This window comes from Thermochaetoides thermophila (genome assembly GCF_000221225.1).
Source record: "Thermochaetoides thermophila DSM 1495 unplaced genomic scaffold scf7180000011820, whole genome shotgun sequence".
Lineage (NCBI taxonomy): Eukaryota > Fungi > Ascomycota > Sordariomycetes > Sordariales > Chaetomiaceae > Thermochaetoides > Thermochaetoides thermophila.
Genome location: NW_006383036.1, coordinates 650,687 through 666,762, shown reverse-complemented (window position 1 = coordinate 666,762; position 16,076 = coordinate 650,687). Strand labels below are relative to the sequence as shown.

General features: G+C 55.2%; 5 protein-coding genes across 5 annotated transcripts; 3 read left to right on the top strand and 2 right to left on the bottom strand.

Moving 5' to 3' along the window:
- Nucleotides 1-3,763: 3,763 nt before the first annotated feature.
- CTHT_0051900 (putative transcription factor) lies at nt 3,764-5,793 on the top strand (the record flags this gene model as incomplete). The annotated part of the gene is made up of 3 exons (XM_006695467.1): nt 3,764-3,845; nt 3,966-5,388; nt 5,439-5,793. 3 exons carry the CDS (start codon nt 3,764-3,766, stop codon nt 5,791-5,793), a joined length of 1,860 nt encoding a protein of 619 aa, XP_006695530.1.
- A 2,517-nt stretch (nt 5,794-8,310) lies between these two features.
- Nucleotides 8,311-10,168, top strand: CTHT_0051890 (uncharacterized protein; the record flags this gene model as incomplete). Its single annotated transcript, XM_006695466.1, has 3 exons — nt 8,311-8,422; nt 8,637-9,860; nt 9,954-10,168. The coding sequence occupies 3 exons, from the start codon at nt 8,311-8,313 to the stop codon at nt 10,166-10,168; spliced, it is 1,551 nt and encodes a 516-aa protein (XP_006695529.1).
- A 1,169-nt stretch (nt 10,169-11,337) lies between these two features.
- Nucleotides 11,338-12,058, bottom strand: CTHT_0051880 (uncharacterized protein; the record flags this gene model as incomplete). The annotated part of the gene is made up of 2 exons (XM_006695465.1): nt 11,338-11,735; nt 11,836-12,058. 2 exons carry the CDS (start codon nt 12,056-12,058, stop codon nt 11,338-11,340), a joined length of 621 nt encoding a protein of 206 aa, XP_006695528.1.
- Nucleotides 12,059-12,811: 753 nt separating this feature from the next.
- On the bottom strand, nt 12,812-13,598 carry CTHT_0051870 (uncharacterized protein; the record flags this gene model as incomplete). Its single annotated transcript, XM_006695464.1, has 3 exons — nt 12,812-13,134; nt 13,200-13,323; nt 13,386-13,598. 3 exons carry the CDS (start codon nt 13,596-13,598, stop codon nt 12,812-12,814), a joined length of 660 nt encoding a protein of 219 aa, XP_006695527.1.
- A 422-nt stretch (nt 13,599-14,020) lies between these two features.
- CTHT_0051860 (uncharacterized protein) lies at nt 14,021-15,021 on the top strand (the record flags this gene model as incomplete). Its single annotated transcript, XM_006695463.1, has 3 exons — nt 14,021-14,030; nt 14,103-14,210; nt 14,288-15,021. The coding sequence occupies 3 exons, from the start codon at nt 14,021-14,023 to the stop codon at nt 15,019-15,021; spliced, it is 852 nt and encodes a 283-aa protein (XP_006695526.1).
- Between the last annotated feature and the right edge of the window lie 1,055 nt (nt 15,022-16,076).

The following is a 16,076-nucleotide window of genomic DNA, read 5'->3' as shown; positions in this document are numbered from 1 at the left end:
AAGAAGAAGCCTTGGCAGAAGCCAATAAGTGGATCCAGCCGGCCATCCATTCATCCATCCAGAGTCCCCGTCTCCTTGTTGTACCCCACACAGTGCCCAGCCTCGACTCGGTACGGCCATCATCTCAACTTCTCTTTTCACATTTTCCCCATACATAGACCCGCCAAGCACCCAGGTCCAATGGGCTGTTAACGTGATGGTTGAAAATCGCCCCATGGCGCAAGCTCAGCGGACAGGGATGATGATGCGGCCGTCCACTCAGCCGGGAGCGCTGCTGTCTCGCAGGTGCTGTTAGAACTGTGTTGCGGACTGTGCTGTGCTCGAAGGTTGGAGCCAGGTATTTTCCATGAGGATTACCCACACTTGAGCCAGCGAGCGCCTTTAGACCGGGAGAGAACGCGCGATTTTGAGGGGTTTGTTCATCTCATTCATCTTCATGGTTGTGAATTTTTTTTTATTCCTGATTAAGCTCGGGACATTAAGCAGCCGACGGTGTCAACATCGCAGAAAACGAAACTCGAAACCGACACACACAAAACATACGCTTGTCACGCTGCATGCAGTGTGTGGGGAGAGGGATGTACAGAGAGCAGAGAACCTGAGCAGCACTGTCCCGCGTGCGTGGGCGTCAGGTGTGTGCGGTGCGGCCGGGCAGTGGCAGCAGCTAATATTCATGCATCCATTAAAGTGCGTCATACGGGGCTGGAAAAAGGGAACTGGACAGTGCGGGAAAAAAAATAAAGGTACTTTAGACTCGAAGTTGGGCCTGGTTTTGCCCAGAAAGCCACCAACCCTAGCCCGCAACTGCAAACAGCAGATAGCACAAGATACGCCAAAGGTCCCGGGCTCACCGCAAACTATCGCCTTGGGAAGTGAAACACGAGTTGGCGAGAGATCCTCGAAAAGAAGTGCATACTTGCGCAGATGACAAACCACAGTGATGTATGCGGCTGATGAAATTGCGGCAGCGGCCGGAGGGCGGGGACGCTCCAGGCCGCTCCTTCTTCGATCAGCCCTCCACAGTACGAAAACCGTTGGGTTACATTGTGCTAGGGAACAATCAGTTCCATTCAGGTGCCATCACCACCCGCCCCCGTTTTACCCAGTTACGTCATCGCCCTGCAAAACTGAAAAAGCGCCGGGGTTGTCCACCGCCTGTTGTGTTATCGACCACTGAGCAGACAGGATGCCACACACAAAAAAATTTTTTTTTTTTTTTTACCTACCTAGCCTACGGCAACGTCGGCGGTGGCAGCATCCTTTATCAGAGATGGATGGAACGAAAAGTATGTTTGTTTTTGCAACAGCGTCTTCCTGGCCGTGATGTCGAGTCGCGGGCTTGCAGAGCAGCCGGCCGAATGATGGCACATTGCAGGGACCAGGATGGATATCGCGGGGATAAAACCACAGCAAGAGATGGACTTGGTGGTGGACCAGAGCCTTTTTCTGTGCACTGCAGTACTTGAACGGGGTGGAGTTTCATGATCCATCCATTGCTAGGTTCGACGGGATGGAAGAGAAGCCAGTCAGCAGTAGCCAGATTGCACATATTACCCTGACGCAATCATGCCTCTGCTTTTCTCTCTCGGTTTCGTCTTCCCCACGTCGGCAAGCGGGCAGCCGAGTGGGAGCCGAGAATTTGTAAGATGGGCTAGACTGCATTGCAGAGAGAAAGCAGAAGACATCGAAGCAACACGCAGCAGCGCGGAGAAGAGGGCCACAGCCGCGAGGAAAGACGCGCTGCTGATTCGCCAGCCCGAGTCTGTTGCCACGGGATGCCCCACCGGACCGTGCTGTTGCTGTGCCATACGGTTTTGCTGTCTTCAACGTGAGCCGAGTCCAGCCCAGCCAGGCGTTTTCCCGCCGTGATCACGAGAGTTGCGATCTGTCAAGGGTTCCAGACTGTTGGACGGCTCAGTGTTTTTTCTACGAGCCGCATGTCACATCGGAGAGCAACGAGATCCAAGGAGACGAGCTGATCTCGGGACACGTAGTTGGCGGCCATATGGTGTGGGCTTTTGTCTTGTTTCTAGCGCTAGGAGCCTCCTGAAAGTCCCGGCAGTACTCCACTGGCAGAGAGAATCTCGAGACGGCGCGTCCAGGCCACTGGCACTGACGCGACCAGAGAATGTCTGTAAGGTGTTGATCTCCTGTTCGTGCTCCTGCGCGAGATTCCGCATCCACGTATGGGCTGCAGATTGCGTCAAGCTGCGATCCAGATTGCGATTTCTATTTAGACTTTTAAGGTTTTTTTTTTTCTCTTTGCTGACGGTGGGAAGCCGTGATGGTCTCATCTCATCTGCTGACCTCATAACGGCATGGAGCAGCTGCTCGCATGCAGGGGCGCCCGCCGCCGGTACTGGTGCAGTGAGGGCTGGCTTTCGTTCGCTTGCCCTTCTAGGGCCCCCCTTAGGCTCCGTCTCCTAGCTGGGAGTGCTCCTACGGAAGAGCTTGCACAGTCTGCTGCACTGTGGCCCACAATCCCTTTCAGGCTTCCATCGGGAACTGGACGGTAGGAAGCCAGGTGCGCTGTTCGATGAAAGTCTTTTATAAAAAACTTAAAAAGACACAGGAAGTTTCGACGGGTACATGCCACTAGCTTCTTCCTTAGACTAATAGCGATTGTCGCGGCTGCCGCGATTAAACGGCTAGATCTCGTGAGTTAGATTCGGGCTGGGCAATGAATGCAGCTTCCAGGGCCCAGGCACGGAACAAGCCCGTCGAACGATTCTAGCTGCACCTGGCTGGGCGCTTGGCGGCCATCAAGCCGAATAGGGATGGACTCGTCAAGGCTGTTTGATGAATCATGATCTTGAGATCTGGTCAGCTCCATGAAGGCAGCTTTTGGCAGCCTGGTTGCATTCAGTCTCAGCTTAAGGTCCTAACCAAAATAAAATGTATAAGTCATTTCAACTTCGAATTTTTGTTTTTTGATCTCTTTTAAGCGGACGGTACATCGTTCGTAGCACTACAGTGTGCCTCGACGCGCACGGGGCATCTGCATCACGGCTTCTTTCTTCTGACCTGGCAGCCACACAGCGACGGTTGGCCAGTGGGAGCCACTGCCAGCCGGTGGGCACTGGGCACACAGACCCAGACCCACAGGGCTACCCCATTATTTTTTATTTTGCCCGCGCCCGCTGATTTTCCTAACGTCATACCTGACGTCGTCCCCCCGTTCTCGGTCTTGTCGTGCCCCAAGGCCCCAGATGCAGTGACGCACCACGCACCACGTCCATCACAGCCCGCCGCACGACAGCCTGCGCGCACCAGCCCGACCAGCACGTCCACACACATCCACAAACCACATCCACATCGCATTTTAACATTACAAGAGATACGGTACAGTAACAGACAGCCCAGAGGATCGTCGACGCTGTCCTTTGCGCGTGCCGCCACGGCCCCGACGCAGGGAACGCAACGCCAATCAGTTTTGACTCTTCGAGGAAAAGGAAAAAAAAAGAAAAAGAAGAGAGAGAGAGAGAGAGAGGAAAAGGAGCGTTGAATCGAAGATCTGGCGTCTGTTCGCCATTCACTCATCCAGTCCAGTCCGCGTCCCATCTGCAGGTCGCTGCCAATCCGAAATCGCCCGCCCCGGGATTTCGCTGCTTATTAGCGGGCTGCCCCCCTTTATGAAGTCGGTTTATGTCCCAGTGACCTCATAGCCTTTCGTTCGCACTTCCATTTTCGCCCCGTCGGCCACCCGGCATACAACTGTCCCCCGACATACGCCCAGGCGCCCGCTGCCAGTGTGATTGACATCATGGGCTCGCCCTCTGGAGCCGCCGGTCGCGGTGGTGACTCGTCATCGCCAAACCAGCCCGGCAGCATTTCTCTGTCCCAAGGTGAGTACACAAACACATGCTACAGAGGCAGTCGGGCTCGTGAAGATGAGCTGCAACGGCGCAGCAATTACCATGGAATTAACTTTTCCGATGGAACGCTTTGTTAACCCGAACGCTCAGATGCTTCTTCAGATGTCAAGCGCTCGAGTTCCGTGAAAGTAGAAGAGCCCGCGGCGCATTACGCTTCCCCCGCTTCCTCATCGCAACCCTCTTCGTCCTCTTCGTCTGCATCGAGTTCTGTTCCCGTTTCGATGAGCAAAAACACGACCAGCGCCCCTGAAAACAGCAGCAGCACGACGTTGCCTCCGCCATCAACAGCACCAACGGTACCCATTACGAACAGCAATCCCAAGCTCCCCACTCAGCTGCCGCCTCTGACGCGGCCGCCGCAGTCGTCGACAGCGCCGCGAAAGACCAGCAGTCCTGATTACTTCTCACACAAAGCATCCCTTAGCCTCGAGCCTAACCCGTTCGAACAGTCGTTTGGAAACGCACCTGTGGAAACGCCGGGAGGCACTAAGTTGCCTTCTGTTGCCGCACTCACGTCTCCTTCGTCTCTTTTGCCTGGTGGCTCACCGTTCTGGGGACAAGGTTCTCTTCGAACCGGTCCGCTGAGCCCGGCCATGCTCTCGGGTCCCGCGAATAACGACTACTTCGGTGACCCGCATCCCATCCCGCGCGGGTTTCCGACGCCGAACGAGTCTTCTCTCCGAACCGGTCTGACTCCTGGAGGCAGCGGGTCCATGTTCCCAGCTCCAAGTCCGACTTCTCAGTCTCTTTTCTCCCTTAGCGGCCCTGCTGCGACGCCGGGCACGCTCGACTTTCATCGGACTGCTCTCAATGCCGCTGCGGCTAAGCGCGAACAGAGCCAGACACAACAACCACCGACGCTACCTCCCCCTCAGCCTAGCAATACGGCGCCTACATCTCAGCCACAGGAGATGAGCAACGGCTTGTCTGCCCCTAAGCCGGCGGAGCCCAGGCCCGCTCCTCCGACCGCCAGCACCTTCGATCCCCATGATAACGACGCTGCCAATGGTTTGTTCATGCTGGCCCAGGGACGCAGCGCAACCCAGCTGCCACCTCCCCAGCCGTACAACGTACCCTCGATCCAACTGCACACAACCTCAGCTGCCCCGGCGCCGGCCCAGCAGCCGACTACCAGCACCTCTCCTCAGGTTGGTGGTGCCCCGTCGGTGTCTGGGAGCTCGGGTCGTGGTGCTAGCGAGGCCAGTGCGCGCTCAGAAGAAAGCGAGGGCGCTCGGCCGAGTACTCGTGCCAAGGGCAAGCGGACATCGAGCAGCACGGCGACCAATGCCCGTCGCAAGGCTGAGGAGCCCGCAGCGAAGGCACCGGCCGCCAAGAAGACCAAGACTAACAGCGAGAACGGCGCCGAGGAGGAGGCGCAAAACAATGACGCCAATGCTAATAATGAGGAGGGTGCTAAGGAGAACAAGCCCAGCACTTCTTCCAGCAACGCATCCTCGTCCAAGGCTAAGATGACGGACGAGGAGAAGCGCAGAAACTTCCTGGAGCGCAACCGGTACGTTGTAAATGCGAGTTTGGTAGCAGTAACATGCTGACCTGTCCTAGCGTGGCCGCGCTCAAGTGCCGACAGCGCAAGAAGCAGTGGCTGCAGAGCCTGCAGCAGAAAGTGGAGATGTTCAGCTCGGAGAACGACCAGCTCACGCAACAGATTACGCAGTTGCGCGAGGAGGTGGTCAATCTCAAGACGCTGCTGCTGGCACACAAGGACTGCCCCGTGACGCAGCAGCAGGGCTTGCACGGCGCCTTCCTGCAGCAGGCCCTCGAGCCATTCAACCACCAGCCGCCGCCCGCGGCGGCGCCAGCGGGGGCGCTCAACCCCTACGCTACCATCCCGCCGTCCATCCCCCCGCCGAGTCAGCCCGTGCTCGCCGGGCAGTCTGTCAGCCGCCGTTATTCATGACGGTTCCCTCCTTGAGTTTGTCCTCGGCATCGCCGTCATAATGGTGTCGAGGAACACGGGAGGGCGTGGGTAGGCTGTACATCTAGGCGAGCGGTGCCTTTATTATGCTATTGTCTTTATTTTTTTTTTACCGCCTGGTCACGCTTATACATTCTGGTTGCTGATGATCAGGATGACTGGCACGGCTCACTGTACTTCATCTTCTCACTTGGAAGGGCCCGCCTCGCCTTGTATCTTTTATGGCAACAAACCGGGGGGTGGATACACTAAAAAGGGGCGTTTATACTTATTGTGCTTATTTTGGTGGTGATGGATGGATGGATGGATGGGGCGTTGTATGTTTGTGGGATGAAAGTATTACTCTGCTTTTTTTTATCTCTGCTCTTGTCGGTTGCGAGTTTTACGTTATTGACTTTGCTTCTGCGACTTTGGACGGACGGACGGATGATGGTTGGGAGGAACGGAATCGTCTTCCCTTCTTAAAAGACAATGGGGAACGGACGGACGGGCGTCATTGTCTCAATCTGTGTGTATGGGAAGGGATACTAAGTGGGCACTTAAAGGCGTTGGAAGATATCTTTTATGCCGGGTTGGTGGCAAGGATTGCTTGCTTGAGTCTCCGAGGAAGGCAGACTTGGGCAGTTCACCATCAACGGGTTCTTGTTCCGTCCCTTTTTTTTTTCAAGTTGGGCGGACTGAGAATAATATTACCGACGACAACAATCAACCGACCCGGTTCTTCTGAGTCCTGAGGCGTATAATCTCTGTCTGCTCTGCTTCATAACTCTCTTTTGGGGCTGGCTGGATTGGTCTGTCTTTGGACTCTATGGATGAATGGGGGATCGGGTATGGGTATCCGATGGATGGGATGGGCTTTGATGGATGGGATGGTAGGTAAGATGAATGGATGAATGGATGGATGGATGGATGGATGGATGAGGGAACAGGCTAGGGATTAAACGCTACACTACATACTAAGTACCTACTACACTATTACCGCATTAACTCACTCCTACTGCTATTACGGTTACTGATTATTTTGGTATGGACTAAGGTGTGTTGTTATCCACCCGTTATAGTCCGAGGAAACAGTGTGGGCTTGATGTGGATGGGCGCGTCTTGCTTCGTCGGGTTTAGTGGTGTTGAGAGAAGCGTTTGAGCAAAAACAAAAAAAAGAGCAGCAGCAGTGGCAGAAGTCGTAGAAGTAGTGGTACCACTCCGTGAAATCCTAATGAAAGATATCGGTTCGAGAGCTTTGGCTTTTAACGTTTGTCTATTGTTTCACAGCGCTCCGTAAAATGTGTGTAACCGACGACCGATGCCGCCGATGGTGATGACGCAAACAAGAGACGAAACGGGACCGGTGAGAACGATGGCGTCATCTCCTCCCCTCTCCAAACCTCCTTCCAGGCTCTCCCGCCACGTTTCTGCAGCAAACCCCGAACCCTAAACCTGAGAGCTCGGATCGTCCATCCTGTGTGGTGCGGGGCGACAAGAACACAATTGGCTTGGCTGGAGGACTTGGCTTGCTTGGCAGACTTGGCTTGCTTGGGCGAAGTGGGATGGACCCATGTGGTCTTTGCGTCTTGGCGTCCACTTGTCGCGAAACGCGCTGGGTGGTCCAAGCTTCTTTTTTGTGTGACGGGAGAGGAGGGTTGGGGTAAACAAAGAGGCCAAGAAGACGACCCGAGGCCCAGGCGCGTGGCATCAACGCCTTTCGAAGAGAATATTGAAAACTAATTCTAAGTTCTCTGTAGTCACCGATCTATTGAAGTATATAATTTCGTGACATCTCTGTTTGCCAAACCGAGGGTTGGGGTTGAGCAGACTTGAGACCCCCGAGACTCAGGGCGCCCAAATAACGAGGGGGGACGGGGACATTTGACAACGCTGCTCACTCGACGCGTCTCTCGTGCCGCCACCAACGCTTGCCCGCCCGCCCACTCCCGAGCCCATCGTTTCCCACACGCACATATAACACCACACCATAGCAGCGGGCGCTGATAACCCTAACCCGTCGGCCTGTATTCGTGAGGAGTATCGATTTCAACGCGCGACAAATTGCGCAGTGCAATTGCTGCACATTGCTGGGCGGCGCATCGCAGAGCTTGAAGCTCACCACGACGACGACGACGACGACGACTACCACGGCCACGACGACGTTCATCTGATCTGCCCAACCTGACAACTCCACGGCGCGAGATTGAGACTTAAGGGGATTGATTGATTGACCGCGGCGAGAAGGAACGAGGATCGTCGACGACGAGGCGATAAGCTGCGATCGGATTCACGCTAGGAGGGGATAGGGCAAGCTGAGTTCGGGACATTGGGCGCTGAGAAAACTTCGTCGCAACCCAACCGACCGACTGACTGAGTCGATCGATCCATTGGCCACGACAACATCGACGACAACAATTGCGACCAGCTGTCCATGCGCCTGCCATCTCTTCGTTACAACGATTATAGGAGTCCCGAAATCAGCCCGCACAAGCAGCAGCATTGATTGGGCTTGAATCCATGACTGCTACCCTCGTGCGGAGCCGCCAGCCGCTGTCAGTCTTGAGTATCACGGATAGCCACAACAATAACGCCATGTCGATGTCGGTGAGGGCGGGGAAGCGCCAAGCGGGTATGTTTTAAGTCCTTTTTATTATTCCATTGTGCTGTTGGAGAAGATGGAACTTGAGCACAAGCGCTGGGGTTTTCTCTCAAAGGCGCAACCGCATCTAGGGCTTTGTTGGGCTTGATTTGGTCGGCGCTTGCGCTTTGGACGAAGCAGAGGATGAGGGAAAGGGGATGGGTATGGTCACTATCTAGACGGAGATGCTAACTCTTCGTAACAGCTGCAACAGTCTACGACGAACAAGATGGCGACTTCCTCTTTACGCGCGGCTCTAAGCGCGCAAAAACAATTACCTCAACAAAGCAGCCCTCTCCCCCGCCGCCAGCACTACCCCCCCCTGCCGCACAACCAGATGACTTCGATGACTTCCAGCCCGTCCGCACCGGCGCCGCTAAGAAGGCCGGTAGACCGCCCAAGAAGGCGGCCGTTGCTAGCACAAAACGTACCGTTGCTGCCTCTCCTGAGCCGGAGCCAGAGCCCGAATCGGAGCCAAAACCAGCTAAAAGGCAGACCAGGCAACAGACGGTACTAGCTACGCCTCAGCCAGCGCAGACGACGACAAGGTCGACGAGGATGAGGGGTGCTGCGGCGGCGGCGGCAGCAACGGCAGCAGCAGCAGCAGAGACAGCCCCAGTACCGGCTTCAGCGGCAAGGGCTGCGGGGAGTACGCGGAGAGGGGGGAAGAGGAAATCCGCTGGGGGGGTACCAGCTCCTGAGCCAACGATTGTGGCCCCTCCGGAGACGATCGAAGAAGAAGAGGAGCCTGAGGAGGAAGTTCAGCCGAGGGGGAAGAGGGGGAGGAAGGGAGCTGCGGCTGGGGCACAAGAGAGGGAGGCTCAAGCTCCAGCGAAGGCGCAGCAGCAACGAAAATCAAAACGGGGGATAAACGGGACGAGGGAAGAGGAACCGGAACCTCCTCAAGAAGAGGAGGGGGGGGAGCCGATGGATGAGGATGAGAGGATACCGGCCACACAAGAAGTCCCTGTCCAGCCCAGCAGAGGAAGGACAAGAACAGCGCCAACGCCAGCAAAGCCCACAACTACCACTACCACCACCACAACACTACCAACAAATACCCCCCGACCAGCCGGACGTCCCGGCCCAACAACCCAATCCCAAACGATCCCCCTCCCCTTCAGCGACACACCCATCATGGAGCGTAACAAAGAGATGCGGCGCAAAAAGGACGGCGCTGGCGGCGCGGGCAACAGTCGAAGAAGCAGTCTCGGCATGCGCGGACGGCGCGCCAGCTCACTCATCGAGAGCGGGCACAATGCGCTGCCGCATCGGGAGGTCGATCCTGCCGAGTTTTACAAATATATCGCGGCGGATGGGCTGAGCGAGCCGAGACGGATGAAGCAACTCCTGATTTGGTGCGGCGAGAGGGCGTTGAGTGAAAAGCCCAGGGGGAAGGTAGGGATAGGGGGGAGTGCCGTTCTGGGGGGTAAGTTTGCTCTTTGGAAAGGATTTAAGCTGAGGAGAAAAAAAAAGAAAGAGAGAGAGAGAGAGAGAGAGAATGCTGACTGTGTGTGTGTAGCAAGAGCGATACAAGACCAGTTGCTCAAAGACTTTGGCGCGAGGTCGGAGTTTTCGGACTGGTTCTCGAGAGAGGAGGAGCCCAAACGGCCGGTGGTACTCCAGCCTAACCCGAAGAACATCCAGTTCGATGAGAAGATTGCTGAATTGGAGGCTAAGATTGAGAGGTACCCCCTTCTGTCTTCCTCTCTCATCTCAACTAAAGACGAATACTAACATCTATTTGCAGACTAAAAGCCGAAAAACGAGCCTGGCAAGCCATAACCAAGCCCTTCCCCATCGCAGACCCCCTCTACCCCCCAACCATCATCCCCCCAACCCCCTCGGAAGACCAACCTCAAGAACAACAACGCCCCCCTCCCCCAATTGAAACCCCCCCTCCCCGATACCTCCCTCCTCTCTCCCTCAGAACAAACCATCCTATCTTCCCTCACCTCAACTTCGGACGTCTCCCGCCGTCAGGTCCGCGCCCGTTTACAAAATGTACAATCCCAGCTGGAGTTCGCCGTCGACCTACTTGCGGACGGTGTGCACAAGCTGGATATGAGGGTACAGTCTGCTGGACGCGAAGCAGATGCTGTATTGGCGCTGGCAGCAAAGAGGTTGAGAGAAAGAGAGGAAAGGGAGAAAAGGGCCGTCGGGACGGTAGGCGTTGGGGTGTGGGAGGTGTTGAGGAGTCTGGGGCGGTTGTGTTGTCAGGACGGGGGGACATAGCCTACTCCTGGATATGTTTTAAGGGAGAAATGGGGGTGGGGATGTTGGACCGTTTCTTTGATGCAAGCAAGGTAGTGAAAAGATTAGGATGGGCTGGTTGGTTTGGGTGGTTGGGTTGGTATGGGTCAGATTCCCGGTGTTTTCTTTTTTTGTTCATTTTTGCTTGTTTGCGCCTGGGCATCATTCAGCATCGTTCTCATCAGCGTACGTATCTATGTAGTGAAGGGGTAGGAAGGAAGTACATAACATGACACATTGGGGTTTTCCATTGGGAGCATTTGTGGGCGTCTGGTTTTGAGTTTTCACCCAGAGAAGAGGGGTGTCCTACATCATTGGAAGGGCTGGTAAGAAGAGTACGGAGAGAGTTCAAGATTGAGACTCAAATACTCTTTGAATTTGCATTCGCCGTACTTTAGGTATCGTTGCTCGATATATGTGTTACTTCACGGGACATTTTCTCTTCATATCATATCGTACAACACTCTATTTTGCCTCAAAACACATACCCCCCCTTCGCCTTCCCCCCCCCCCCAAATCGTCTTCAGTTCCAATCCTCATTTCTCAGCCTGTTTATGAAACCGCTCTAAGTCGAAGCTCTCTCACAGGTATAATACAGCCAGTCACACATGTTTTACCCCACCTCTCCCCTCACAATTCCATCACGCCGCCCCCTATTTAAGCTTATATTCGTCCAGCTCAGGCATGAACCCTAACCCTCCCTTCTCGGCCCTCTTCTGCCGAACATGCTCCCGCAACATCTTCAGTATCTGACTATCCTTCCACCTGCTCGGCACAGGCCTATAAGCTGGCTTGAACGTCCCTACGGTCTGGGCCCACTCCCCCGGTCTCGGTGACTGAGTCAGTGCCGGGTCGGGCTGTTTCTGTTCTGTCACGGCCGATGGCTGCGGGGTCTCTTCTTGTGTCGCCCAGTAGTAGATGTCCCAGTCATTTTCGTCGAGGAAGCGGTCGTATTCGGAGAGTTGCTCGGGCGTCATGGTTGCGAGGTGCGCCGAGGCGAAGGTGGAGAGGAGGAGGTCGGATTCGAGGGTGCCGCGTTTGCGGGATTGATCTTTTCTTTTGAGTTAGCATCCATATCCATCACAGAGACTCCCCTCATCGCGGACAGAGGGAGTTGGAAGTGAGAGAAGGAAGCGGTAGGGAAAACGCACACAACAATCTAGCCCTCATAGTCTGCAGATCCTCGCCGGTCCTCCGCAAAGGCTCGATTCGGAACTTTGCGCCGGCCAACTCGCCCACATCGAGTTCATGCTGCGGCTTGTCTGATGCCGACGACGACGAGCTTTCAAACCTCTTCGGAGTAGCGCGCAGAGCGAAAGAGAGCGCTGCGGAAGCGCGGGGTAGGGCGCGGGTTACTGGGCGGAGGGCGGCCATTGCTTCTTTCTTCTTCGTTCCCCTCTACTCTTCGAGAGTGAAATTGTCAAGCTGGGAAAGGTATATAAAGAGAACTGACACCAAGCTGACAAATGCGGCTCTGCCCCGGAAGCAAGTGGCGACAGGCAATGGAGGAGGTGGTATGTCAAGACTTGAGAAACGGCGCCGGAGCTGCAGCAGAGGGCTTGGCTTGGCGGTATGACGACTCGACCTGAGTGCTTTGGCTTATGGGTGTGGGCCGAACCGAGGCCGAAGGAGCCGCCGTGGGTCTGGGGCAAACTCGGATGGCCGGACCGGCATGAACAAACATCGGGAACTTTAGAGCTAATACAGAGAGTTCCGTGGGAAAGGATACGGCCATTACGAGGGTATCCCGATCTCGTTCTATGATCTATTTTTCTTTTTTTTTTTGTTGAGTTCTACGTCATGAGCTCCCTTTCAGAGTTTCTGTTTGACCAGACATTTTCTGAGCGTTACACAGCACACAGCTTGTCCCAAGAGATACCTGACCTAAGGATGGCAGATGCAACTTTTCCGACCAACCCAAACATAACCGTGCCATTGCCATTGCCATTTCCAGTGCCATGTACAAGCCGTACAGCGTAGTGTAGTTGTAGTTGTAGTTGTAGTTGTAGTTGTAGTAGTATATCCGATATCGTCGTATCACGCCGTTCCCATACCCCGGACGAACGAATAAAAAACAAAAACACAGTTTCATTACTTTCTCTAGAGAAAAAAAAAAGACGAACCCGTTCAAATGAGATGCTTCGACCGGAAGTAGGCGCGCAGGTACATGATCTGCCAGACCCAGAGGGCGATCAACAGGAAGGTAGTCGCAAAGCCGAACCACTTGACGCGCGAATTGGTGCTCTCGTTGGTGTCGCGCAGCTTCTGCTCGCGCAGACGCAGGTACTCCATCTCGTTGACGATCTCGGCCACCAGCTCCTCGATGCGGCGCAGCTCCGTCTCAACCGGCTTGAGCTTTTCCGCGGCTTGGATCGCCGCCCAGTCCTTGGCGTCCGCGCCGATGTCCACGTCCAGCTCGATGCTCCGGAAGGGGCGGTCCACGTAGCGGGCTATACGCTGTTAGTCTTGTTCTTGTGACAATCCTCTGTTCAACACAGCGGCCGGGAGGACGTACAACCTGTCAGGACGTTCTCAAAGCACACGTCGAACGGGGCGTCAGCGTGCGAAGTAAAGACGACACGCTGCTCTCCCGCAAAGTCGCGCGGCTTGCCGTACTCGTTGCCGGTGGCATCGGTAATCTATCGACCCTCTCGTCAGCATCTCACTAGGAACCCCCAATCTGCCCGTAAGGTAGACGCACATGCATGCTCAGCTGCATGCCATCACCACGATACCCATCCGAAATGGCCGTGACGACGACCAGCTGGTCCTTCTGCACAAAGTTGCGGATGCAGCGGCGCGACTTGGCGTCGTGGCCGCTGCCCGCCTGAATCTCGAACTTGAGCGCCGTCGCGCCCACCGCCAGCAGCAGCAGGATACTGCAAACGCGCTGCAGCAGCGGTATCCGGGCCATGGTTGCGATTATTTGAGGATTAGCTTATTGGTGCCGGGTCAGCCGAGAATCTAACTGTCGATCGTCGTTGTCGTCGTTGATGTCCGCTGATGACGCCTGAACCCTGAACTTCACCTGGTACTGAAGGTGTGAACGGACAGCTGTCGCTTCCCCTGGAGCGGTGGGTCTTGTCAAGCTAACCCAGCCAATGACGTTGCCCTATTCCAGCCTCGCATCCAGCCTTGTACCCCACTGCAACCACACGCGTCTTGGCGCTCAGCCTCGCGCGCCGAAACTCGGCTGTTTTTGTTTCTCCCCGGCCCTTTTCTGTTTCGCGACGATTCCAGCGCCGAAAATCAACAACAACCCAATTCCACCAACCTTTCCCTCCCACACCACCCATTCATCTGTTTTCACGCAGCCACGGGCTGCCCGCCGTCAAGATGCCGAAGTGTAAGTATGCAATTCTGTGTTAGGAGATTACATTGTTGACTGACCAAATGTTTTTTGTTTTAAAAAAAAAAGTCTTCTGCGACTACTGCGACGTCTACCTCACGCACGACTCCATGAGCGTGCGCAAGGCCCACAACAACGGCCGCAACCACCTGCGCAATGTCATCGACTACTACCAACGTATGCCCCCTACCCTCCTCCCCTCCCCCAAAAAATCCTATCCCCATAGTCTCCTATGGAAAACTAATAGCATCCAGAAATCTCCCAAGAAAAAGCCCAATCCGTAATCGACTCCATCACTGCCTCCTACACCGCCGAAGGCCTCGCCCACGCAAACCCCATGCTCCCACAAAACCAGCCTGGCGCCTCCTCCGCCCCTCCCTACCCAGGCATGCCACCCTTCCCTGCCGCTCCCGGCGCGCCCGGCTCGACTCCCTTCTTCCCTCCCCCTCCTCCCGCGCCCGGCGCCGGTGCCCCCGGTGCACCGGGTACTTCGACCTCAGCGGCACCTAGCAGTACCCCGAGCAGTGCGGTTCCGCCCCCATTCCCGGGAGGAATTCCCCCGTTCCCTCCCGTTCCTATCCCGGGTATGCCGAGCATCCCGGGGATGCCCTTCCCCCCTCCGCCGTTCCCTGCCCCCGCCACGGGTACAGCAGGCCCAAATAAATCCGGGACGCCGACCACGGCCGGGGCACCGCCCTTCCCGTTTCCGCCGCCGTTCCCTCCCCCGCCGACGGGCGCAACGACATCTGGTGCTGGCGCGGCAGCAGGGACGCCGTCGACAGCTGGGGCACCTCCGTTCCCGATTCCTGGCGTGCCGCCTTTCCCTCCTGGGGCGCCAGGGGCGGCGGGGAAGCCTGGGGCTGTGCCGCCGCCACCACCACCATTCCCAGCTTATGGGGTGCCGCCGCCGGGTGCAGGGTTTCCTGGGGCGCCGGGGGCGTATCCCCCTCCTCCTCCTGGAGCACCAGGGGTTGGGGAGAAGCGTTGAGTTGATGGGTTTGGTTCGAGGGGTGGACATCATTAGCGCCTGTTGTTGAAACGAAAACGAGAGCAAGAGTCAAGCATGGAGCACTGGAAGGTAATGGGCACCAAGCTAAGAAAAGGGGAAGGTTCCAGACAGTGATATCAACATCACTGTGGGCCGAAGGATGGATGAGCAAGATGGATGGTCAACCACTCGAAGCCAATAATCACGACCAATCAAGTTGACAAGGCAAGTTGACAAGTCGAGTTGTGACCAGCAGTATGGGGCGGTAGATACAAGCAGCTAGCATGATCTGCTGCAGATCGAGATTCTTTTATTATTCTGTATGTATGTATTTGTTCTCTTTCTCTCTCTCTCTCTCTCTCTCTCTCTATGGATGGGCACGAAGAGTACTGCGATGGCGTTTACAGGCGTTTATGTTACAGTGGGTAGGTCGATGATAATACTACGTATGAATAAGAAAGATATGATACGAAAACTCGGGATGTAGGTATGGGATATGTGATATGTGTGCTTGTGAACGGCGTGCCCTGCAATGTATTAGGAGTTCTCTTGTGAAGTTAGGATGTTGGTGGTCACATTCCTTCATGCCTGGAGACTCCGTCAAAGGGCAAAAAAAAAAAAAAAGGTAGGCAAAAAATGGCTTTTATTTCTCAGGGAAGTAAGTAGAAAGAGGGTTAGTCCTGCACATACCTGCCGTAACCTGATCGCAAATAGGATCTCTTAACTCCAGGGAGGAAGGGGGGGGGGGAATAAACAAACCACATATTAAGCATAACACAGGATCAACCTCCATGTATAAGGTCAAGGTTAGACACGTTAGCTCTCATTGCATTTCATCCCTATCATCAGTAACGACTGACCCAAATCAATTAATGGTATCATCACACATGACATGCAGATGCAAAGACTTATAAAACCACTCTCTCAACAGAACGCAACAAAAATCCTCTCCAGTGCAAAAGTGACCACCAACGTCAGCTCAGAACAACTTTCATCCATACATGCTCTCAAACAGACGTATATCATAAACACAACATAACATGTCAGACATAGCC